Below are 26,338 nucleotides of genomic sequence, written 5' to 3'. Positions count from 1 at the left end.
GAGAAGAGAAGCTTTAAAGAGGTATGCTGAAATGTATGGCATATCTTCCAATGCAGGTCCCACCTCTAAGACCTCCATATATATTTTAAGTATGTGGTCCCCGGGGATATGATAGAAGGGTCTAACATTTGATTACCCCTTTTATATACCTTTGAAAGGAGTCTATCAGAATAAAAGTACCATAATTGCTAAAAAACTGATCAGTTGTGGAGCAGGTCAGGTGTTTCTTCACAAGCGAGACGGTATCTTTAGGCTGGATTCACAAAACAAGTGGAAATAAATAACATAACCTCAAGTTCCATCCTTCTGAAATAGGAAACATTTCTCCACATGCAGCTATATGGTCCCCACCCCAAAGAACAATCCCCCTAAAAAGAAAATAGAAACAGAACCCCCCCCCACTAATGTTCAAAAGAACAGACCTTTTTTATCAGAGTTAAAGTCAGTATGAAAAATATTTGAAGAGTGTAAGAAATCTGAACAATTCCCAACTGCAGAATAAATAGCAGCACTTCACCTGGATATGGCCCCCTTCAAATTCATATGGATAGCGGCAATCAACGATGTAGAATGTCTCCACAAGACTGTTGAATTCACCGTTAATTAAGGCCGCCATCTAGTGTTAAAACAATGAACATCATGCAATAATGTATTTCCTTACATTTTAACAATAAGGATATAAAAACAGCTCAGCTAGGCTATTATAAGCCTGTCTGTTGACCAGCTTGACAAACCGGCAGAATTGTGAATGCAGCTCTGGAGTAGAAGTTGTAAATCAGGATCAGATCAACATAAGTAATATATTTACAAAACCACTAAACTTTCTGGAGTAGAGTGGATGAACATACACTTCTCATTCTATGCAGAACTGTGAGTAGATGAGTATATGCACTGCATTACATGAAAACTATACTTACAGTCTCAGCTGTTATGTAGCGGAGATCCTGGTGACGTCCCGTCACAGTAGGCAAAGCATAAACCTGCAGAAAAGTACTATAGTGAAACACTAGCAGCTGTGATGAGAATTGGCAGCCAATTTTGCCTTAATGAAGCGATCTGCATCCACTGTTCCTGGCAATCGTCTGCTAGCCATATTCTGATACCAGTAGGGTAACACTGATGGGTAAGGGAAGCTCAGCCTTTAAAAAATAAATATAATCTCAAAGTGGAAATGTATCCAAATATTGGGAAATATTTATGTTGTTCGCTAGAAAAACTATTTTATAGCATAAAAAGTAAAACTTTTTTATTTTGTAAAGTTTATCAAAACACGTTAAAAAGTTACATGCACACGTTAAGCACTTGGTGCAGAAGTTTCTGCATCCCTTGGGAGGAAAAAAATAGGTATATTTTTTTTTTTTTGGCTGACTTTTCCCCACTCATTAGTATGGGTGAAATGTACAGCAAAGACAAAAAGTTTGAATGCTGCAGATTTAAATCTGTTTTTCAAATCTAAAATAAAAAATAAAAAATAAGCAACGTGTGGATGAGACTTCAGGATTCGCATTCACTTGGCTGGCATCAGGAAACCCTTAAGGCTTTGTGACAAATCTGAAATGTGTGCACAGGCCCTAAGAGTACAAGCAAAGGCCAGAAAAAAATGTAATAGAAGTTACTAAACAAGTTGTAGGAGGAAACTTTTCACTATTCTACTGAAACGGAGATTATTTTGGGCAGTATTAATGCAAAAAATGTTTTGCAGTGTTTAATACAGTCCAATATCTACTATATAAAGCTGTGTGTGTGTGTGTGTGTGTGTGTGTGTGTGTGTGTGTGTGTATGTGTGTGTGTATGTCCGGGATTGGCATCTGCACCGTCGCAGCTACAGCCACAAAATTTTGCACAGTCACACGTCTGGACCCTGAGAGCGTCATAGGCTATATTGTGAGGTGAAATATTAACCCCGCGCATTCCAATTCACCAAACAATTTTGCCCCTATCTACATAATGGGGAAAAAAGTGAAAGGAAAAGTGTTGGAGGCGTCGCAGCTACAGCAACAAAATTTTGCACAGTCACACGTCTGGACCCTGAGAGCGTCATAGGCTACGTTGTGAGGTGAAATTTTAACCCCGCGCTTTCCAATTCACCAAACTATTTTTCCCCTATCTACATAATGGGGAAAAGTGAAAGGAAAAGTGTTGGAGGCAAATTGACAGCTGCCAGATGTGAACAAGGGGGACTTAAAGAATGAGAGCGATGGCGCCAAAGAGTATATACCGTACAGTTGCTAAGGTGGGGCCTCGACATGGGATACTCACCACACACGGGGATATGAACACACACACAAAATGCGCCACACACTACCACGTGCTTGAACACATATTACCCTCAGCACACATTTCACCACAAATACACCAACCTCGCCACATAAAAGTCGAAACACAAAAGTCGCCGCTCAAAACTCACCTCGCGCAAAACTCGCCACATGCAAAAAATAGGCTCACGCAAAACTCGCCACAAGTGCAAAACTCACCTCATGGAAAACTCGCCACACGCAAAACTTGCACATGTGGAAAAATTGCCACATGCACAAAATTTGCAACACATGCAAAAGTTGCCTCACACAAAACTTGCACATACTCAAAAGGCACCAGACATAAAACTCACCACGTGCAAAACTCGCCATGCGCAAAACTTGCTGCACACAACTTGCTACACTAACCTGTCACATGCAACTCGACACAAAAAGTTGCTACACGCATGTTGCCACACAAAACTCATCTCACAAAAGTCGCTACATGCATGTCGCCACACACAACTCAACACACACAACTTGACAAACGAAACTCGCCCTAAAACACACACAAGTCTGGTATTAGCCTTCAAAAATAAAATTCTGATTAATAAGCAGACAAACTACAAGAGCAACAAATGTACCATATAGGAAATACGGCAGCTGTCAGTCACATAACCTGTCTATTATGTGTATGTGTGAGCTAATATATACTGCCAGGGGGAGGGCTTCCTGTTGGCTGGGGATTTATCAGGCTGCCAATTTATCTTACAAATACTGAGGTAAAAATACTGAGCAAATAACGTGTTAACGAGGTCTAATACAGGAGATCACACAGGTATATACTATATACAGGGGAGAGGACACACAGGTATATACTATATAAAGGAGGAGATGACATACAGGTACATACTATATACAGGAGGAGATGACATACAGGTATATACTATATACAGGAGGAGAGGACACAGGTATATACTATATACAGGAGCAGATTACCTACAGGTATATACTATATACAGGAGGAGATGACATACAGGTATATGCTATATATAGAAGATGACATACAGATATATACTATATACAGGGGAGATGACACACAGGTATATACTATATACAGGAGGAGATGACATAGGTATATACTATATACAGGGGAGATGACACACAGGTATATACTATATACAGGAGGAGATGACATACAGGTATATACTATATATAGGAGATGACATACAGGTATATACTATATATAGGAGGAGATGACATACAGGTATATACTATATACAGGGGAGATGACACAGCAGGTATATACTATATACAGGGGAGATGACATACAGGTATATACTATATACAGGAGATGACATACAGGTGTATACTATATATAAGGAAGATGACAAACATGTATATACTGAGGTGAAAATGAGAGGTGTGAGGTGAAAATGAAAAGGTGTGAGTGCAAAATGAGAGGAGTGAGGGAAAATAGTGTAGTGATCGGAAAATGACAGATGTGAGGTCGAAATGACAAGTGTTAGGCGGGAATGAGAGGAGTGAGGGAGAAAATGAGAGATGTGAGGGGGAAAATTAAAGATGTGATTGGGAAAATGAGAGGCGTGATGGGAAAATAAGAGAAGTGACGTGCTATAACTAACCACAGATATTTACTATGCCCAGGCAACGCCGGGCTCTTCAGCTAGTTAATGTATATAAAGTCACCTTTGAAAAGTCTCCAATTAGCTGTCTGTGACTGTAATCCTCATCCAATGCCTTTGTAATATCCACATCACACAGAGAAAGGGTCTTCTTAAGAGAGGAGCCCTAACAAAGTGTAAAACAATTCACACAAGCAATAAAAAAGTAGTTAGCAATAAATAGTGTCAGCACTTCATTACAGTTCATAATGCAAGCAGCGAATGGTAAAAAAAAATGGTTAATAGCCATTACACATCGTTTAAGAATAACTTCCCATTATGAGTCATTATGTGTGTCACTTTGGTGCAACATTGCAGCAGGTACACATGGATATTGAAATTACTGTTGCAATTCTTCTGGAATACCACATTTCTTTGTATCTAAAGGCAATAGCTGATATATGATGATCTTGACAAGGAACCATTATAGGTCTTGTATCCTGCAGGTTTCTCCAGATTTCCCCTCGGCCTCCTCCTAATTTACAGTCGTCTCTGAGCTGGTGAAGACTAGCTGCTATGATGTGTCCCATTCACAGCACAAACAAACATGAGGCACTCCTGCTCTTCTGTGTCTATGTAGGGCATGTTCAGAATCAACATGGAATAGTTGTGAATACAATCCTGGGTGAAAAATGCTTAAGATGCACCTTTGAGTTCAGGAGGCAGAGGAAGAAGCGGCTCATAAGTGGATAAAAAGTATCGATTTGTCTGATAAGATATATTACAAAGTTTACTCCATTTGCTCATGCTACAGATGAAAAGTTTATTGAACCGACAGTGACCATTTAAAAGCATATTTAGAATTGAGAGTCCTCAGTGGTTGATACCTTTCAATGGCTAACTGAAAAGATGGTAAATTGCAAGCTTTCGAGACTACGCAGGTCTCTTCATCAGGCAAAGACTAAAACAAATTCTGAAGAATCACATATTTATTTATGCACAATATGGCATAGAAAAAAAAAAAAAAAAAAAAAGGAAAAAACATGGATAAGACAGGTGACATGAAGCAGAATTATCATGAGTGATAAATAGTTATGTTCATAAATATTGGGCCAGTTCTTAGATAAGGAATGTTTTATTGTCCTCCGATTGGGGTCTGGTTCTGTTGGGATGACCCCACATGGTCTGAGGGGCAAATTCCATAGTTGATGTACCATGATTTTTTGTTACCATCTTTTTCAGTTAGCCATTAAAAGGTATCAACCACTGAGGACTCAATTCTAAATATTTTTCTATCCACTGGCTAACACGGTACTAAGATATATATCTTTCCTGCATTTAAAAGCAGTCCTACACATAGATGAATCCTGGCATCTAATGCCATCATGAAGGCGAGTGTGTAACTACACTGCTCAAAAACATAAAATGGAACTCTAAAATCCCACATCCTAGATAGCACTGAATGAAATATTCCAGTTGCAAATCTTTATTCATTACATAGTGGAATGTGTTGAGAACAATAAAACCTAAAAATGATCAACGTAAATCACAACTAATATTCCACGGAGGTCTGCAGTTCGAATGATGCTCAAAATCAAAGTGGAAACTGAAGTTACAGGCTGATATGCCAGCATATGGTCTCACAAGGGGTCTGAGGATCTCATCTCGGTACCTAATGGCAGTCAGGCTACCTCTGGTGAGCACATGGAGGGCTGTGCGGCCCTCCAAAGAAATGCCACCCCACACCATTACTGACCCACTGCCAAACTGGAATGATGTTGCAGGCAGCAGATCGTTCTCCATGGCGTCTCCAGACTCTGTCACGTCTGTCACATGTGCTCAGTGTGAACCTGCCTTCATCTGTGAAGAGCACAGGGCGCCAGTGGCGAATTTGCCAATCTTGGTCTTTTGTGGCAAATGCCAAGCGTCTTGCACGGTGTTGGGCTGTGAGCACAACCCCCATCTGTGGACGTCAGGCACTCAGACCATCCTCATGGAGTCGGTTTCAAACCGTTTGTGCAGACACAAGCACATTTGTGGCCCGCTGGAGGTCATTTTGCAGGACTCTGGCAGTGCTCCTCCTGTTCTTCCTCGCACTAAGGCTGAGGTAGCGGTCCTGCTGCTGGGTTGTTGCCCTCTTACGGCACCCCCAAATATCCTGTTATACTGGCCTCCAGCCTCTGGACACTACGCTGACAGACACAGCAAACCTTCTTGCCACAGCTTGCATTCATGTGCCATCCTGGATGAGCTGCACTATCTGACCCACTTGTGTGGGTTGTAGAGTCTGTCTCATGCTACCACAAGTGTGAAAGCACAACCAACATTCAAAAGTGGCCAAAACATCAGCCAGAAAGCATTGGTACTGAGATGTGGTCTGTGGTCCCCACCTGCAGAATCACTCCTTTATTGAGTGTGTCTTGTTAATTGCCAATAATTTCCATCTGTTGTCTATTCCATTTGCACAACAGCATGTGAAATTGATTGTCAATCAGTGTTGCTTCCTAAGTGGACAGTTTGATTTCACAGAAGTTTGAGATTTACTTGGAGTTACCTGTATATTCTGTTTAAGTGCTCCCTTTATTTTTTGGAGCTTTTAGATAACCAGTAACTTACTGGTAATGTAGGGCTATGCAGGAGCTCTGTTTCAGAAACATGGAGCATCACCTAACTAGTGCTTACAAATCATTCTGGACAGAAATTAGTCTATTTAGGTTTAGAAAACGGACATTCAAGTTATCCCTTGATAAAATAAGAACACATATGTAAGTATATTTACCATCTTTGAGATGTGTCACATTCTGAGCATGAGCTGAGAGTTCTCAGTGATGCACTAAACTCCAAAATGTGGCCATAACCCTGAATGCAGGATTTCCTTACCCGTCTTCTCGGTTGGCAGTTTTCATCGGCTTCAGGCTGCAGAGGGCTACTAGTACTGCGCCGCCTTTTCACCTTAACTGGAGTCTCATTTTCTGTCAGTCTTATTGTTCTCTTTAGCACAGGCCGGTCTAGTTTCTCAGGCATAGACGGTGATCTGTAAAGGCGACTTCGGTTCATGGACACCTGCACAATGCAGAAGTTAGATTTCTAACATGTTTGTCTCCCATGGATCAAATGTACAAACCCCAAAACTCGAAATTCAGTCCAGAATAATCTAACATTTGAAAGTGTGCAGAGGTGCCTTAACAAACAAGTATTCAACATTTTAGAAGACCAGGCTTATTTTGGCCTCAAAAACCTTGGGGGAAAAAAAAAAAAAAAATCAGCAAAAAAAACTAAGTATTTTCCCCCCATAATACATTTTAATGTTCCGTATTACTAGCGGTGTCTGTAGGAATATAAAATATGCCATTGTGATTTTTTCTTAAATATAAATTGATTTTCAGTTTTTTCTTGTTTTGTTTTTTAAATTGCTGACCTGACCAGATTTTATATTGTATAATCATATAACTTGCATAATAAAATTATTATTAAAAGCAAATAAACACAAATAATAGGAGGTGAAGGCTAATAAGGCAGACAATGTAATCAAAATAATAAGACAATGTAAAATGTAGAGGACTAAATGGTAAAGGACCACTAAATAGCACATGTGTATATATAGTAATGCACATACAGCATTTGCCATTACTTACTGGTAGCCTTCTGCCATCTAGTGGCTACTTTTTGAATTGCCTTCAAATTCGATTCTGTCCCTCAGCAGCCTCCCCCTTTTTTCTTTGTTATTTTAATTGAATAATTATTTTATTATACATGCGGATCTTCTAATAAGTATTTATTATTTGTATATATTTGTCTGATAATCTTTAATTATGGAGTAATACTTACATGATTATATTGGCTGGGTCTGTTCACGCCTTTTTCAAATTAGAACTACGGTACTTTTTGGTTTACTGGTTTATCCCAAGGCTTAGATTGATAGGGGTTAGATTACCGAAACACCTACGAATTCGCGGTTTGAAAAGTGCATAGCGTTACAGAGTCTCGTGGTCCCATTCTGAACAAGTCTTTGTAGAGAACTAGCCCATACTTTTAGTAGCAGACGTACTTGATATTGTAGTTTGGTCCTATTCACCTAAACGGACACTGCTGCATAGTAGGCTGTGGCCACTAGACTATGGAGAGGATGTGGCACTCACTGGAGGGAGCTGGGAAACTCCGTTATCCGTTACCAACACATTTTAGCTAGTCTCCTTTTCTAATGTTCCATAAGGGGGCCTAATTTTATCTTGTACATTTAGAAAATACACTAGCGTATGTCTATATGCCAGTACAAAAGCCTTTGACTCCACCTACAGACTCTGGGCTGCCAACCTACACAGGGTCAAAGGTGGTCTCACTCAAGTCACATCAGCATTGAGTGACGCGTACAATGGGGTGACCAGCAGAGATTTGTTAAGATTAGATATTGCCACTCTATACTGTATCTGTGTGTGTATAAAGACTACTCAAGAATCAGGGATAGTCGAGTAAAAACAGGGCGCAGAAGGATCCAGCAAGCCGTGGCCAGGGAGCAGCGGGAGCCAACAAGCCGTGGCCAAGGAGCAGGGGGAGCCAGCAAGCCGTGGCCAAGGAGCAGGGGGAGCCAGCAAGCCGTGGCCAAGGAGCAGGGGGAGCCAGCAAGCCGCGGCCAGGGAGCATGGGGAGCCAGCAATCAGAGGCCAGGGAGCAGGGGGAGCCAGCAAGCCGTGGCCAGGGAGCAGAGGGAGCCAGCAAGCAGCGGCCAGGGAGCAGGGGGAGCCAGCAATCAGAGGCCAGGGAGCAGGGGGAGCCAGCAATCAGAGGCCAGGGAGCAGGGGGAGCCAGCAAGCCGTGGCCAGGGAGCAGGGGGAGCCAGCAAGCAGCGGCCAGGGAGCAGGGGGAGCCAGCAAGCAGAGGCCAGGGAGCAGGGGGAGCCAGCAAGCAGCAGCCAGGGAGCAGGGGGAGCCAGCAAGCCGTGGCCAGGGAGTAGGGGGAGCCAGCAAGCCGCGGCCAGGGAGCAGGGGGAGCCAGCAATCAGAGGCCAGGGAGCAGGGGGAGCCAGCAAGCCGTGGCCAGGGAGCAGGGGGAGCCAGCAAGCCGCGTCCAGGGAGCAGGGGGAGCCAGCAAGCCGCGGCCAGGGAGCAGGGGGAGCCAGCAATCAGGCCAGGGAGCAGGGGGAGCCAGCAAGCCGTGGCCAGGGAGTAGGGGGAGCCAGCAAGCCGCGGCCAGGGAGCAGGGGGAGCCAGCAATCAGGCCAGGGAGCAGGGGGAGCCAGCAATCAGGCCAGGGAGCAGGGGGAGCCAGCAAGCCGTGGCCAGGGAGTAGGGGGAGCCAGCAATCAGAAGCCAGGGAGCAGGGGGAGCCAGCAATCAGAAGCCAGGGAGCAGGGGGAGCCAGCAAGCCGTGGCCAGGGAGTAGGGGGAGCCAGCAAGCAGCGGCCAGGGAGCAGGGGGATCCAGAAAGCCATGGCCAGGGAGCAGGGGGAGCCAGCAATCAGAAGCCAGGGAGCAGGGGGAGCCAGCAAGCCGTGGCCAGGGAGTAGGGGGAGCCAGCAAGCAGCGGCCAGGGAGCAGGGGGATCCAGAAAGCCATGGCCAGGGAGCAGGGGGAGCCAGCAATCAGAAGCCAGGGAGCAGGGGGAGCCAGCAATCAGAAGCCAGGGAGCAGGGGGAGCCAGCAATCAGAAGCCAGGGAGCAGGGGGAGCCAGCAAGCCGTGGCCAGGGAGCAGGGGGAGCCAGCAAGCAGCGGCCAGGGAGCAGGGGGATCCAGAAAGCCATGGCCAGGGAGCAGGGGGAGCCAGCAATCAGAAGCCAGGGAGCAGGGGGAGCCAGCAATCAGAAGCCAGGGAGCAGGGGGAGCCAGCAATCAGAAGCCAGGGAGCAGGGGGAGCCAGCAATCAGAAGCCAGGGAGCAGGGGGAGCCAGCAATCAGAAGCCAGGGAGCAGGGGGAGCCAGCAAGCCGTGGCCAGGGAGTAGGGGGAGCCAGCAAGCAGCGGCCAGGGAGCAGGGGGATCCAGAAAGCCATGGCCAGGGAGCAGGGGGAGCCAGCAAGCCACTGACAGGGAGCAGGGGGATCCAGCAAGCAGTGGCCAGGGAGCAGAAGGATCCAGCAAGCCGAGGCCAGGGAGCAGGGGGAGCCAGCAAGCCACGGACAGGGAGCAGGGGGATCCAGCAAGCAGTGGCCAGGGAGCAGAAGGATCCAGCAAGCCGTGGCCAGGGAGAAGGATCCAGCAAGCCGTGGCCAGGGAGTAGGGGGAACCAGCAAGCCAGACAGGGAGCAGGGGGAACCAGCAAGCCGCGGACAGGGAGCAGAGGGAACCAGCAAGCCGCGGACAGGGAGCAGAGGGAACCAGCAAGCCACGGACAGGGAGCAGGGAGAGCCAGCAGCCGCGTACATGGAGCATTTGCTGCAGCCACATTGTGACGGGGTGTACGGCAGAGCAAGAAGGGACAACAGGCCGAGGGATGATTCAACAGATTTATTATCAAGAACACTGGAACAACACATGCAGGTAGATCTACAGAGTCCACAATTAGTCCAACGGAACAGATTCGGGGACACCTCCCGATAATCCTTGTGCCAGCTAACAAAGCAATAGTCCACACGAGTCCAAGGGATCCCAAAACAATCCCACGAACGACGAGATATGTCCTCAGCTCAAGTCTCGCCCCGTTCGCTTCTGCAGTCAGAGATGGATATGGGGTCTTGCCTCAGCTAAGAATCCCCACTCCTTCTCCTTCAAGGATCAACTCACATCTGATCTCAAAATAAGAATGGATTGTCTGAGCTCCTGGGATCCGCCCATGAAGGGGGGTAGGGGTCACACCTTCTATTCAATGGTTGGGTCCACCAGAAGATTCTAGACTGGTGGGCTCCACATAGTCTATGTAGGATGTACATTTGACTAGCCACCTGCTGTGAGGAAGAATGGCTATTCCTCCACTAGTGATGTTGACAAAGCTTAATTACATTAGAGCTTAGGGCTGCAAGTATTGGGGGAAGGAGACATATTGTTACAGGTGAACTCCCAGCACAAGAAAATATATAAATTACAGCTAGTAGAAACCAGAGAACAGTTACATACATCAAATGGCATATTATTCAAATACAGGACAGGGCAAAAGTACATATCATGACACACTTTTTTTTTTTTTGCTCCATCAAAACGGCGCCACTGGCGGCAAATGAGCAGTAGCATCCATCTGCAAGCAATGTTCAGTCTGCCCACTATTGGGCGGGGTTTGCGCAGATTAAGAGCATCCCTTGACGATAGATACTACTGTGCATGCGCCACCTGCGCTGCCATTTTGTTGGAGAAAAAAAAATTGTCTGCAGCAAAATGGCACCTGGGCTTGCGCAGTAGCATACAGTGGGGAAAAAAGTATTTAGTCAGCCACCAATTGTGCAAGTTCTCACACTTAAGATGAGAGGCATGTAATTGACATCATAGGTAGACCACAGCTATGAGAGTCAAAATGGAAAACAAATCCAGAAAATCACCTTGTCTGATTTGGCAAGATTAATTTTGCAAATTATGGAGGAAAATAAGTATTTTTCCCCACTGTATATCTATGACAGGCGCCGCCGCCATTTTGCTGGAGGTAACACTATTATATGCAGCATGTAAAATAGGAGGCAGGTCACTGAGGGATCAGTGACCTGTCATAAGCCCTTAAGGATGGATGTGAACAGAACACCAAATAAAGACCCCCCCCACACACACACACACAGGCAGCCCTGAGGCACGAAAATCTCATTAATTGAAAATAAAGATTAAACAACAACCACAAGACGGATGTCATCACCCATGAATCATTGTAATCAGTATAACGGCGCCGACCTGACAGTGTCTGTAGGTTACTTTGCACAATCCTGCTGACAGGTTCACTTTAAAGGGAACCCGTCACCCCGTTTTTTCAGTACGAGATAAAAATACTGTTAAATAGGGCCTGAGCTGTGCGTTACTATAGTGTATTTTGTGTACCCCGATTCCCCACCTATGCTGCCGAAATAGCTTACCAAAGTCGCCGTTTTCGCCTGTCAATCAGGCTGGTCTGGTCAGATGGATGTGGTGACATTGCTGTTTCTTCCCCCAGATCTTGCATATCTAGTAGTGGTTTGCGCATGCCCAACTTCTGAATCCACTGCGCAGGTGAAGAAAAAAAACGCGCGATCGGTGCCATTTCCCTGGTGATCGGTGGGGGCGGCCATCTTCCTGAGGCCGCGCGTGCGCATACGGAGTCCTCTGCTGCCTGGGGCTTCAGGAAAATGGCCGCCGCGATCTCCATCTGCACACGCGCGGCATCCCGCGGCCATTTTCCTGAAGCCCCAGGCAGCAGAGGACCCCATATGCGCACGCGCGGCCTCAGGAAGATGGCCGCCCCCACCGATCACCAGGGAAATAGCGCCGATCGCGCGTTTTTTTTCTTCGCCTGCGCAGTGGATTCAGAAGTTGGGCATGTGCAAACCACTACGCCACCAACGGAAAGATATGCAAGATCTGGGGGAAGAAACAACAATGTCACCACGCCCATCTGACCAGACCAGCCTGATTGACAGGCGAAAACGGCGACTTAGGTAAGTTATTTCGGCAGCATAGGTGGGGAATCAGGGTACACAAAATACACTATAGTAACGCACAGCGCAGGCCCTATTTAACAGTATTTTTATCTCATACTGAAAAAACGGGGTGACAGGTTCCCTTTAAGTATAACTGTTACAGTGGCACTCTTCATTGTGAATGTCAATGAGCACACTGGGGGCATTATTACTTTCTAGAGGGCAAGATTGTGGGCATGGTTTTCTATTGCATTTGCACAGGGCATTAATTAATATTAACATTTTCTAGGATGCAATTTTACCAGGGCAGCATGGTGGCTCAGTGGATAGAACTGCAGCCTTGCAACGGTGAAGTCCTGGGTTCTAAAACCCACCTTGGACAACATCTGCAAAGAGTTTGTATGTTCTCTCTGTGTTTGCGTGGATTTCCTCCGGGCACTCTGGTTTCCTCCCACATTTCAAAGACATACTGATAGGGAATTTAGATTGTGAGCCCCATCGGGGACAGTGATAATGTGTGCAAACTGTAAAGCGCTGCGGAATATGTTAGTGCTATATAAAAATAAAGATTATTATTATTATTACCATCTAGAGGGTACAAAGGCGGCATTTTACTTTGTAAGAGGCACAGTGGTGGAAATTATAAGGGGTACGGAGAGGATCAGAAATAGGGATACATATGGTAGAGGCGGCTCAGTATTGGGGTGACAGATGGATGAGGAGTTTGTGTAGGTTGGGGATAGATGGGGATGGTGCGGGAAATGTGAGAAGTCAAATGTGTCTTTATTGTAATCTCTGGAGACGAGTCCAGGCTGGAGAAGTTGTCATGTCGGTCTGGGGTGGATGACAAAGACAGGAAAATGAACGACTCCATAAAAAAACAACATCAGCAGTAAATCACCATCTAAAATTCTACTGTAATCTCTTGGCTACGTATCTGCAAAACACAGTGAGAAGATAATCATGTTTTACTTACATTACTGACATCTACATCCTGATTCATGAAGGGCCCACTTAGTAAAATGGCCATTGAAGAGGACAAATTCGCAGCTACTGTGGATGCATTCTTCATAAAAAAAACAAAAGCATTATATTAGCATTCATATTATGCATTTACATTGCAACAGGTAGTGCACAACCAGTTGTAGGGCCTCAGTCACTGGAAGTTAAATTATGTTTAAATATATTACAATATAATTACTGCATTAATTCACCCAGACCTTCAGTGATGGCTTGGACCAATTAGTTGCAGCTGAACAGAAGTGAATAATGTCACATGACAAGCCAATCAGATTTTCGAGAAGGTTACTAAATACACTATATCTATATATATCTATCTCTCTATATCTATATCTATATATATCTATATCTATCTCTCTATATCTATATATCTATCTATATCTATATATCTCTATATCTATATATCTATCTATATCTATATATCTCTATATATCTATATATCTGTATCTATATCTATATATATATATAAACCATGAGGGCAGAAGACCTAAAGACCACTCATGAATGATTTTCCGTTACCCGTAGCGTCTCCATTTTTCGGGATCTGGGGTCGGTCGAGGGCTTATTTTTTGCGTGCTGAGCTGACATTTTTAATGATACCATTTTGGTGGAGATACGTTCTTTTGATCGCCCGTTATTGCATTTTAATGCAATATCGCGGCGACCCAAAAAACGTAATTTTGGCGATTCAAAATTTTTTTTGCTACGCCGTTTAGCGATCAGGTTAATTTTTTTTTTATTGATAGATCGGGCGATTCTGAATGCGGCGATACCAAATGTGTATATTTGATTTTAATTTTTATTGTTTTATTTTGAATGGGATGAAAGGAGGGTGATTTAAACGTTTATATTTTTTTTTATTTGTTTCAGATTTTTTTTAAACTTTTTTTTTTTTTTACTTTTGCCATGCTTCAATAGCCTCCATGGGAGACTAGAAGCTGGCATAGCCTGATCTGTTTACCAAAACATATTTCAAGATACAGTCTTGAAATTATATATCAGTCTTGATTATATATCAATATGGGCTTAAAGTGCAGACTCTCCGCTTTAATTTTATTCACATCCCAAATGGAGCAGATTCCAGGTGTGGCATTTGCATTTGGAAGCTGTTGATGTGAACCCACAGCACGTATTTAAAGGAGCTTTCAATGGGAGATAAAAAATACCTTCCTTAGGCTTAAACAAATCCATCAGAGAAATATTAGCAGTGGCCAAATCAAAAGTTTGGTACATTGTGAAAAAACAAAATAAGTCCAATGGTGAGCTTGGGAACTTGAAAAGACCTGGATGTCCATTGATGATAATGGTGGATAATCACAGAATCCTTCCTATGGTGAAGAAAAAACCTTTCACAATATCCCCCCCCCCAAGTGAAGAACACTCTCCAGGAAGAAGGTGCTTCAGTATCTAAGTCTACCATAGAGAGAAGACTTCATGAGAGAGCAAATACAGAGGGTCACCACAAGGTGCAAACAATTAATTTGGCTTAAAAATACAAACGGCCAGATTAGACTTTGTAAAAAAATAAAAAAAGCATTTAAAAGAAGCCAGCCCAGTTCTGGAAAAGCATTCTTCGGACAGATGAAACCAAGATCAACCTGTACCGGAATGATGGGAAGAAGTGTGGAGAAGGCTTGGAATGGCTCATAATCCAAAGCACACCACATCCGCTGTAATTTTGGTGGAGGCACTGTGGTGGCATGGGCATGCATGGCTTCCAATATCACTGGGTCACTAGTGTTTATTGGTGATGTAATTGACGACAGAAGTATTGCATGTATTCTGAAGAGTACAAGGCTATAATTTCTGCTCAGATTCATCCAAATACAGCAAGGGTGATTGGATGGCGCTTCGCAGTACAGATTGACAAAGACCCAAAATACTGTGAAAGCGACCCAGGAGATTAAAGCAAAGTAGTGAAATATTCTGCAAAGGCCGAGGCAAGCACCAAATCTCAACCCCGTAAAGCATGTATTTCACATGCTTAAAGGGAATCTATCACCTCATATTTCGTATATAAACTGTGGCCACCGCCATCGGGGCTTATCTACAGCATTCTGTAATGCCCCTGATGTGACCTGAAAGAAAAACAAGTTATATTATACTCACCCAGGGGCGGTCCCAGTTCGGTCTGGTCCGATGGGCATCGCGGTCCGGGTCCAGCACCTCCCATCTTCATAGGATGACATCCTCTTCTTTGCTTCCTGCCGCGGCTCCGGCATACTTTGTCTGTCCTGTTGAGGGCAAAGCAAAGAACTGCAGTGTGCAGGCGCCTGCGCACTGCAGTACTTTGCTCTGCCCTCAACAGGACAGAAAGTACGCCAGAGCAGGAAGCAAAGAAGAGGACGTCGCTGTATGAAGATGGGAGGTGCTGGACCCGGACTGCGACGCCCATCGGACCAGACGGCACCGGGACCGCCCATGGGTGAGTATAATATAACTTGTTTTTCTTATCTTTCAGGTTACATCAGGGCTTATCTACAGCATTACAGAATGCTGTAGATAAGCCCCTGATGGTGGTGACCGCAGTTTATATACGAAATATGAGGTGACAGATTTCCTTTAAGACAAAGGCAGAACAAACAATAAACAAGTGAAGCCAGCTGCAGTAAAGGACTGGTAAGCATCACAAAGGAGGACACCCTTTGTTTCGCGACGTCCATGGCTTCCAGACTTCATGCAGTCATTGCCTGCAAAGGATTCTCTACAAAGCATTATAAATGAACATTTTATTTATGGTAAAGTTTATTTATCCAAATACTTTTGAGCCCCTGTAATGAAGTGGCTTTGTAGAAAAACGGTTGGAATTCCTAAACATGTTACATGATATTTTTGCCCAACCCCTTAATTGTACCTGAAAGTCTACACTTCAAATACTGGTTTCATTTTAAAATAGAAATCAATGGCACGCAGAGCCCAAATCACGAAGACTCGGTATTGTCCAAATATTTCTGCACCCAACTTTATATTACACACACTTTACAATACATCCACTACAAATATCTGGAATCACTTCATATTTCCTGAAATAAAGTCTACATAAAGGACTCATACCGCAGCAGTCTCTTCGTCATCCAAGGCTAAACATTCAGTGAACCCATCAAAGTGTTCTTTGTCCTCATCTACACATGTTGCGACGGTATCTATAGGTGAACCCAAAGCATGTAGTTCGTGGTCGTACTCTGTACACAGATCATCCTGCAGACGTAAAACATGATCAGTGTTTATTTATGTAGTAGGATCAAAACGTATCACATCAGAGAATAAAGACCTAGTAGGACTTTTGACATAGCACAATCATTAGATGTTGTCATCCAACACCATCACATGCCCACACAGTAAAGCCAGTCACATGGGGTAGGCGTAAGCATTCCAGTGTAAAAATGACATTTTGTTCCACTCAAGAATGTTAATGCAAAAATAAATGGTTTGTTTATAAACTGTTGCATTTTCACTCACCTTGCCTCCAAATGTTGGAGATAATTGTACGTCAGCTGCCGCTCCTTGGAGAAGCAGCAAAGGATATGGTTTACCTGGATTCTTAATTGTCCCACTTTCCTAAATATCGGTGAAAAGGCAAAAATACACAGTCTGACAAATATAAAAGTGAAGGAACTACAAGTTATCAATTGAAAAAAAATATTAATTGTCTTTACACTACAACACTTTTATGGGGGTCTCCGAGAATATAAGCACTTTTCCTAAGCAACCAACTGTGGAATAGAACAAGGTACAATCTCAGATCCTGCTGAAATTGTCAATATTGCACAAGGATGAATAGTGGTACAAGAGGAAAGGCAAAACTATTGGCACATTCACCCCCTTGCATGGTAGAATCTCTTTATGCAGCCCCTGTGGAGTAAAAGACATACCATACTTACATTTTCCTTGTTACTAGGATAGTTGCGACTTCCAGATGTCTTAAAACTTGGTGTGCTGCAGAGAAGCCTTGGCTAATTGTGAAGAGAAATGAATGATTGATTTAATCAGTCCATGTGAGATCACACCCACTATAGCGAGGAATGCAAATACTACACATTGATTCAGTAAGGGGAATGCATCATCAGAAAGTTACCTATTGTATAAAAATCAGGCTTTAGGGGGCTAGCCTAGACCTGGCACACAGAGGACACAAACAGATCTCTCGTGTTCTTGGGGGAATTATAAGAAATTTACAGCCTCCCACACGCAGTCCATTTTGGGAAAGAAAGACAAGAGATCACATATGAATAAGAGGTCCTCTACCTCCGTTAGCAAATCTGGTATCCAACGATTATCAGAGGGCTCCTCTTCCTGTGCAGTAACTGGTGCCATAATTGCCTCACCTCAGCGTGGAACAAGAAGCAGTCAAACCTCATGATGCCAGACATTTGAAGTCTGCAAGTACTGCACCAACTTCTCTTCTGTTAATGATGGCCTCACAAGAGAAGAGAGCTGAAGTGTTATCATATGCATAAACTGCAGCGCCCCAGAGATCTGGTCGTTGCAGTATGACACTCTGCCGCTAAGGGGAGTGATGGTACGTCTGATGGCACTGAAGGAATTCTACTGACCAGGTATCACCAGCACACATTACACTTCACACTCCGGCCACTAGGGGGAGAAAAAGGCTTTATTTATTGGGCCACTCCTCACACTGGTAAAACTAGGGGTTGGGTAGGAAGTTAGGCAGAAGCTGACTGGGTTGGATTCAGGCAACATCCCGTGGCAGGGGGTGTTGCAGGGAGAAGACACAGGGGGGTCCCTGTCGGGCGTGGGAACCTGGCAAGTACCTAGCGAAGAGAGCAGAACGTTACGGAACCACGCCTGCACTACCTTGCGGCGGTATCCTAAGAAAGAGACACGAAGCGAAGGGTATTGTGGAACAGTGAGAAACGAGATCAAGCACAAAGGAGAGCCAGTAGGAGTCGTGCCGTGAGACAGAGGCAACATCCTACTGAGGCGCGTAGCCGGTGGCCGAACACCGCGGAAGTAACTGACTATGTCTTACTTCGAACTCCGCAGGACAGTTAATTATAGGTTGGCTGTCTACCTTAAATTTCCTATGAAGACATAGGGAGCAACGTGTGGAGAGGGGCATCTCTAGGGTCCCGGAAGAGCTCCGAGCCTTCCCGTCATACGGGTGCGTCCTAGCCATAACATATCTGGGGGACGAGAAACTAGTAACATCTGGAGAGAGAGAGAGAGAGAGAGAGAGAGAGAGAGAGAGAATTAGAAAGAACGAACGAGAACAGAAGTTGTGAGGACTATTCTGAATGCTCAGCAGGGTAGCACTACAACACAGGCGCTAGTGGTAGGCAACGATTTCCACCTGCAAAGGGAACTCTGGATGTGCCCATCGTACCGGCCGGTCTCAGAAAGCCCTGTTAATCGTGCTCTGGATTGCGGATCCTGAAGTCTTCAGTAAAGAGGTAAAGAGACTGCAACCTTGTGTCCTCGTTATTGTCTGCACCTCACACCATCGCCATCTACATCACTGGGAAGCCCTGGGGACATACTTCACCTGTGGGAAGGTATACCATCTAGCTGCCATTCCATCACCCCAGTGGACCCCAAGCAGCGTCGGTCATCCTGACCGAACACCACAGGTGGCGTCACGAAACCTTGACAGACTCCTATCACCCTTTATTGGACGCCCCTTAGCAGGGTCACGGACCGGGTCCAGCCACCGTGACAACCCCAGAACTGAGCCAGCAGAGGACCGGTACCGAGTAACCCGCGGCCCTGCATCTGGGGGCAATCCATAAACCACATGTACATTTTCTTTTTTCAGGAAACCCACTTTAGAGGTGACCATATACCACAGTTTAATAACAGATATTATTTATCTTGGCAGTGTGTGTGTGTGTATATATACATACATATAGATAGATAGATAGATAGATAGATAGATAGATAGATAGATAGATAGATAGATAGATAGATAGATAGATAGATAGATAGATAGATAGATAGAGAGAGAAATAAAAAAAAATTTACAATACACAAATCACTGCCACACACTACTACAGAAACACTTACACAGTGGAGAGGTATGTTTGTTAAGATCTCTATCTGCACCAAAATTTTTACTTTGGCAAAACTTCTATCTCCTTAATATTGACCAAATTAAGACATGCCGTCAATATTTATCTTGGATCCTTCTTTAGACGCTTTCCTGGACAGGAGTCACCAGGTACGGACTGGGGCAGAAATTCAGTCCTGGCATTTGAAATCACACAGGCCCATGTTGTCCCTGTCCCCAAGCACTAGATGGAATATATTACTAATATTACCCTGGATGGAGGAAAGGAAGATTTTCTACAAGACCAATACTTCTAATGATACCCGTGGCCTGCTGGGGTAAGTGACGGAGTCAGCAACTTTGTGTTCCATCACAACTGTTAACAGTATGGGTATCTTGAGAACACAGATTCTGTTAACAAAGTAGCAGATAAGGCAGCCCATGACCAGACAGGCCCTTCTGGCATTTGCCAGAATTGCCAAAGAGCCAGTCCGGCCCTGGGAGTCACCAATCTAAACCACAAACAAAAGCTTTGCTAAATATGCTACGTCTCTCCAACTGGTCGATGTATGGAGGATACTTCATCCAAACTTAAAGGATTATACGTACAGGAAAGAAATATATCTTGGTACAGTGTTAGCCAGTAGATAGAAAAATATTTAATGTACCGCACCTTTATGGAACTAAAACCACTTCTATGAAGAGACGTATGTAGTCTCGAAAGCTTGCAATTTGTTACCATCTTTTCAGTTAGCCATTAAAAGGTATCAACCACCGAGGACTCTCAATTCTAAGGATTATACGGATTATTCTCATTTACACAATACATATAGTCGTATAGACTTTTTTTAATTAGCCATCACTTGCTTACATGGCAACCTGCATCTCAGAAAGGAACTACTATATGGCCAGATCACATTCCTGTATATTGTAATCTGACTATATGTAACTCAAACAAGGCTTCAGATGTTGGAACCTAAATGATAACCTGCCTAAAAGACTCACTCTGTGTCTCAGACCTTTGTGAAACTATAGACTCCTTCAAAAAAATCTCATGAGCATGATGAAACCTTCCAAAAACAATAGGAAGCGCTCAAAATGTGTTCTCAGAGGGATACTACTAAAACATGGATCCAGGCAAAAAGAGAGCAGCTATAGTCTCCCATTTGCTTGAAGGGATTGATCTCCTTGACCATCAATGAACGATCTGCTTCCTTCAAGGTATATGCAGTCCTGTTTAATGCTAGAGAGGATCCAATGTCTTTAATATATCAAATTTATTCAAGATTCTAAATTCCAAAGCGTTTGATACCGTGCCGCACAAGAGGTTGGTACACAAAATGAGAATGCTTGGTCTGGGGGAAAATGTGTGTAAATGGGTTAGTAACTGGCTTAGTGATAGAAAGCAGAGGGTGGTTATAAAGAAAGCAGAGGGTGGTTATAAATGGTATAGTCTCTAACTGGGTCGCTGTGACCAGTGGGGTACCGCAGGGGTCGGTATTGGGACCTGTTCTCTTCAACATATTCATTAATGATCTGGTAGAAGGTTTACACAGTAAAATATCGATATTTGCAGATGATACAAAACTATGTAAAGCAGTTAATACAAGAGAAGATAGTATTCTGCTACAGATGGATCTGGATAAGTAGGAAACTTGGGCTGAAAGGTGGCAGATGAGGTTTAACAATGATAAATGTAAGGTTATACACATGGGAAGAAGGAATCAATGTCACCATTACACACTGAATGGGAAACCACTGGGTAAATCTGACAGGGAGAAGGACTTGGGGATCCTAGTTAATGATAAACTTACCTGGAGCAGCCAGTGCCAGGCAGCAGCTGCCAAGGCAAACAGGATCATGGGGTGCATTAAAAGAGGTCTGGATACACATGATGAGAGCATTATACTGCCTCTGTACAAATCCCTAGTTAGACCGCACATGGAGTACTGTGTCCAGTTTTGGGCACCGGTGCTCAGGAAGGATATAATGGAACTAGAGAGAGTACAAAGGAGGGCAACAAAATTAATAAAGGGGATGGGAGAACTACAATACCCAGATAGATTAGCGAAATTAGGATTATTTAGTCTAGAAAAAAGACGACTGAGGGGCGATCTAATAACCATGTATAAGTATATAAGGGGACAATACAAATATCTCGCTGAGGATCTGTTTATACCAAGGAAGGTGACGGGCACAAGGGGGCATTCTTTGCGTCTGGAGGAGAGAAGGTTTTTCCACCAACATAGAAGAGGATTCTTTACTGTTAGGGCAGTGAGAATCTGGAATTGCTTGCCTGAGGAGGTGGTGATGGCGAACTCAGTCGAGGGGTTCAAGAGAGGCCTGGATGTCTTCCTGGAGCAGAACAATATTGTATCATACAATTATTAGGTTCTGTAGAAGGACGTAGATCTGGGGATTTATTATGATGGAATATAGGCTGAACTGGATGGACAAATGTCTTTTTTTGGCCTTACTAACTATGTTACTATGTTACATGAGCAGGTACTCGTCCGAATTCGCAGATAAAAGGTCATCACTCAATATGAAGTTACATCCATGCTTTCAAAGGACATAAGTATCCAAATTAAAAGGGGCACCAGGGCCAAAAATTCATAACCCCACTGACATAGCTGAAGCATTTTGTTGCCATTATAGCTGGCTATATAATGTTCATTGGCAATACCACGACATGCCATCTATTATTATTGAAATAAAAATTTACAAGTATATTATGGACAATGCCCTTCCTTCATTACAGATGCTTGAGCTGGAGGTACAAAGTTTTCACTGAACAAGAGATAGGAGAGGCCATTAAATCAATCCTTATCGGGAAGATCCCTGAGCCAGATGGATTCAATAGATTTTATAAGATGTTGCACCACATTATTACCATTTTTAACAAAAGTGTTCAGTATCTCAGAAGACCCCCATTTGCCCCTCAAATCACTTTATAGTCTCACATAACGGTTTTATCAGAACCTGGAAAAAAAAATGCTTGCCCTAATTTTCATCCAATACAATATATTAATGTAGACATCAAAATATAGTCAACATATTTGCAACAGGGCTCTCCCACTACCTACACAATTGTTAGCAAGGTTGGGTTCGTTAAGGGTAGAAAAAGCCATAACACAAATAAAACGTTGTTAATTTCACGTGCAAAGAAACGGGAAAGGGATCTGCCATCTTGGACCCAATTCTTACCAACAGGGAGGAAATGGTTGCGCAAGTAAAGGTGGCTGGGAATTTAGGAGGCAGCGATCATGCGATCCTCAGATTTTTGGATTACAAGAGAAGGAAAGACCTGTGAGGACTCAGACTTTAAATGGAACCAATCACCAGGAATAATGCTGTTAACCTGCAGATACTCAGAACGGTGACTGAACCGGCGCCGCCCCTATGACTGAATATTGAATGCTGGCTGGAGAATAAAGATCATTTTCTTCCCGCTGTATTAGTTTGCGTGCAGGCGCCAAACAGCATAATAACGCTGTTAACCTGCAGAGTAACCGCATATCTGCAGGTTAACAGCGTTATTCCTGGTGACAGGTTCCCTTTAAGGATGGATTTCAGAAAGGCAGATTTTAATAGACTCAAAGAAAGTAGGAAAGATCCAATGGCTGGATGTTCTAAAGAACACAATTGTCCAAGGAGGATGGGAGATTTAGCCAAATGAAATTCTCACTGCACAATGGGTAACAATCCAGAAGAGAAGGAAGCATTTAAAAGAGACCAGGATGAGTGAACACAGGACTAAAAACAAAAAAAGAAATCTATGTCAAATGGAAAGAAGGTACATCTATAAAGAAAAATATTCTGCTGTCTGCATGTTATGCAGGGCAAGCGTTAGAAGAGCTAAAGCAAGTAATTAAATAAGGCTTGGAAGATATTGAAAAGCAATAAAGGATTTTGAGGGCATGTCAAAGGCAAAAAGAAAAGTCAAAGATACTTAAGGACTTTTACAGGATGAAAAGGGTGAAGTGGTCAAAAATGATGTTGAGAAGGCCAAACTTTTAAATTCCCGTTGTGCATCTGTGTTCTCTAAGTAAGCAATTGAAACAGCACTGTGCAGATCAGTTGATATTCAAGGAATTTACTCACAATCTATAAACAGAGATGGTGAGGGAACACTTAGCTAATTTAACCCCTTAAGCCCCGAGGGTGGTTTGCACGTTAATGACCGGGCCAATTTTTACAATTCTGACCACTGTCCCTTTATGAGGTTATAACTCTGGAACGCTTCAACGGATCTTGGCGATTCTGACATTGTTTTCTCATGAGATATTGTACTTCATGTTAGTGGTAAAATTTATTCGATATAACTTGCGTTTGAGAAAAAAAAACGGAAATGTAGCGAAAATTTTTGAAAATTTCGCAATTTTCCAACTTTGAATTTTTATGCCCTTAAATTACAGAGATATGTCACACAAAATACTTAAGTAACATTTCCCACATGTCTACCTTACATCAGCACAATTTTGGAACCAAAATTTTTTTTTGTTAGGGAGTTATAAGGGTTAAAAGTTGATCAGCAATTTCTCATTTTTACACCACCATTTTTTGAAGTCATTTTGAGGGGTCTATATGATAGAAAATACCCAAGTGTGACACCATTCTAAAAACTGCACCCCTCAACTTATCTAGATGTGTTGTGAGAACTTTGAACCCCCAAAGTGTTTCACTGCAGTTTACAACGCAGAGCCGTGAAAATAAAAAAAATCTTATTTTTCCCACAAAAATGATTTTTAGCCCCCCAAATTTTTATTTTCCCAAGGATAACAAGAGAACTTGGACCCCAAAAGTTGTTGTCCAATTTGTCCCGAGTACGCTGATACCCCATATGTTGGGGTAAACCCCTGTTTGGGCGCACCGGAGAGCTCGGAAGGGAAGGATCACTGTTTTACTTTTTCAACGCAGAATTGGCTGGAATTGAGATCGGACGCCATGTCGCGTTTGGAGAGCCCCTGATGTGCCTGAACAGTGGAAACCCCCCAATTATAACTGAAACCCTAATCCAAACACACCCCTAACCCTAATCCCATTGGTAACCCTAACCACACCCCTAACCCTGACACACCCCTAATTCTAATCCCAACCATAAATGTAATCCAAGCCCCAACCCTAACTTTAGCCCCAACCCTAACTTTAGCTCCAACCCTAGCCCTAATGGGAAAATGGAAATAAAAACATTTTTTTAATTTTATTATTTTTCCCTAAGGGGGTGATGAAGGGGGGTTTGATTTACTTTTATAGCGTTTTTTATATCAGATTTTTAAGATTGGCCACCGTCACACACTAAAAGACGCTTTTTTATAGCAAAAAAGTTTTTGCGTCTCCACATTTTGAGAGCTATAATTTTTCCATATTTTGGTCCACAGAGCCATCTGAGGTCTTGTTTTTTGCGGGACGAGTTGACGTTTTTATTGGTAACATTTTTGGACACGTGACAGTTTTTGATCACTTTTTATTCCGATTTTTGTGAGGCAGAATGACCAAAAACCAGCTATTCATGAATTTTTTTGGGGGGAGGCGTTTATACCGTTCCACGTTTGGTAAAATTGATAAAGCAGTTTTATTCGTCGGGTCAGTACGATTACAGCGATACCTCATTTATAATCATTTTTTTAAGTTTTGGCGCTTTTATACGATAAAAACTATTTTATAGAAAAAATTATTATTTTGGCATCGCTTTATTCTGAGGACTAACTTTTTTATTTTTTTGCTTATGATGCTTTGTGGCAGCTTGTTTTTTGCGGGACAAGATGGCGTTTTCAGCGGTACCATGGTTATTTATATCCGTCTTTTTGATCGCGTGTTATTCCACTTTTTGTTCGGCGGTATGATAATAAAGCGTTGTTTTTTGGCTCTTTTTTCTTACGGTGTTCACTGAAGGGGTTAACTAGTGGGACAGTTTTATAGGAGGGGTCGTTACGGACGCGGCGATACTAAATATGTGTACTTTTATTGTTTTTTTTATTTAGATAAAGAAATGTATTTATGGGAATAATTTTTTTTCTTTCTTTAGGAATTTTTCTTCTATTTTTTTTTTTTTTTTACTTTTTTTACTTTGTCCCAAGGGGGGACATGACAGATCGTTGATCTGACAGATTGCACAGCACTCTGAGCAGGCACTTGGTAAGCCACTTCCCTCCCTGCAGGACCCGGATGCCGCGGCCATTTTGGATCTGGGCCTTGCTGCAGGGAGGAAGGTAGGAGACCCTCGCAGCAACGCGATCACATCGTGTTGCTGCGGGGTCTCAGGGAAGCTTGCAGAGAACCCCCTCCCTGCGCGATGCTTCCCTGCACCTCCGGCATACCGCGATCATCTTTGATCGCGGTGTGCCGGGGGTTAAAGTGCCGGGAGGGGTCCGTGACCGCTCCTGGCACATAGTGCCGGATGTCAGCTGCGATAGGCAGCTAGTACGTCATATAGGATTAAGGGGTTAAATATAAGAGTACAATAAAATATTTCACATTAAGGTATACATTTCCATTTTTCTCACTCTTAACCCTCCCTTACCCATCCCGCCCCCCTCCTTCCCTTTTAGACAGCTCACGCATTCCTCTTAACATCCTGTAGTATTATATACGTTACCCATATACAATAACTTTTATTTGTACACGAGTACACCATAAATATATAGGCGAACCCTCCTCAGGCCTAACTTCTCTTAGCCTCCCCTAGCCTAGATCCAGCCAGGGCATCCACAATTTATCAAACAGGCCCATCATCCCTCTTTTCTGATATACACCCTTTTCCAGGGTAATGACCTGCTTCACATATTTAAGATATTCTCCCCTCGAGGGAGGTTCCTCTTTGATCCAATTTTTGGCTATGACCTTTCGAGCCATGTATAGTAGTCTAGCGATTGCCATTTTCAGCTTGTTATCCACAGTTATCTCTTCCACGTACCCCAGCATGCACACCAAA

General features: G+C 43.5%; 1 protein-coding gene across 2 annotated transcripts in view; it reads right to left on the bottom strand.

The window, feature by feature from the left end:
• The window catches only part of CDC25C (cell division cycle 25C), a 95,640-nt gene that overhangs the window by 12,111 nt on the left and 57,191 nt on the right, over positions 1 to 26,338 (bottom strand). The window contains exons 7-14 of one of the 2 annotated variants that reach the window (XM_069764330.1): positions 17,282 to 17,353; positions 16,860 to 16,958; positions 16,455 to 16,598; positions 13,357 to 13,446; positions 6,740 to 6,922; positions 3,945 to 4,046; positions 918 to 980; positions 518 to 616 (exon numbers count right to left, since the gene is read on the bottom strand). In XM_069764330.1, the coding sequence (XP_069620431.1) occupies positions 518 to 616; positions 918 to 980; positions 3,945 to 4,046; positions 6,740 to 6,922; positions 13,357 to 13,446; positions 16,455 to 16,598; positions 16,860 to 16,958; positions 17,282 to 17,353 (852 nt within the window). The remainder of the gene's footprint in view (positions 1 to 517; positions 617 to 917; positions 981 to 3,944; positions 4,047 to 6,739; positions 6,923 to 13,356; positions 13,447 to 16,454; positions 16,599 to 16,859; positions 16,959 to 17,281; positions 17,354 to 26,338) is intronic. The other variant, XM_069764331.1, reaches the window with a different exon arrangement.

This window comes from Ranitomeya imitator, chromosome 4 (assembly GCF_032444005.1).
Source record: "Ranitomeya imitator isolate aRanImi1 chromosome 4, aRanImi1.pri, whole genome shotgun sequence".
NCBI classification, from domain to species: Eukaryota; Metazoa; Chordata; class Amphibia; order Anura; family Dendrobatidae; genus Ranitomeya; species Ranitomeya imitator.
This window is presented reverse-complemented; position numbering and strand designations above follow the sequence as displayed.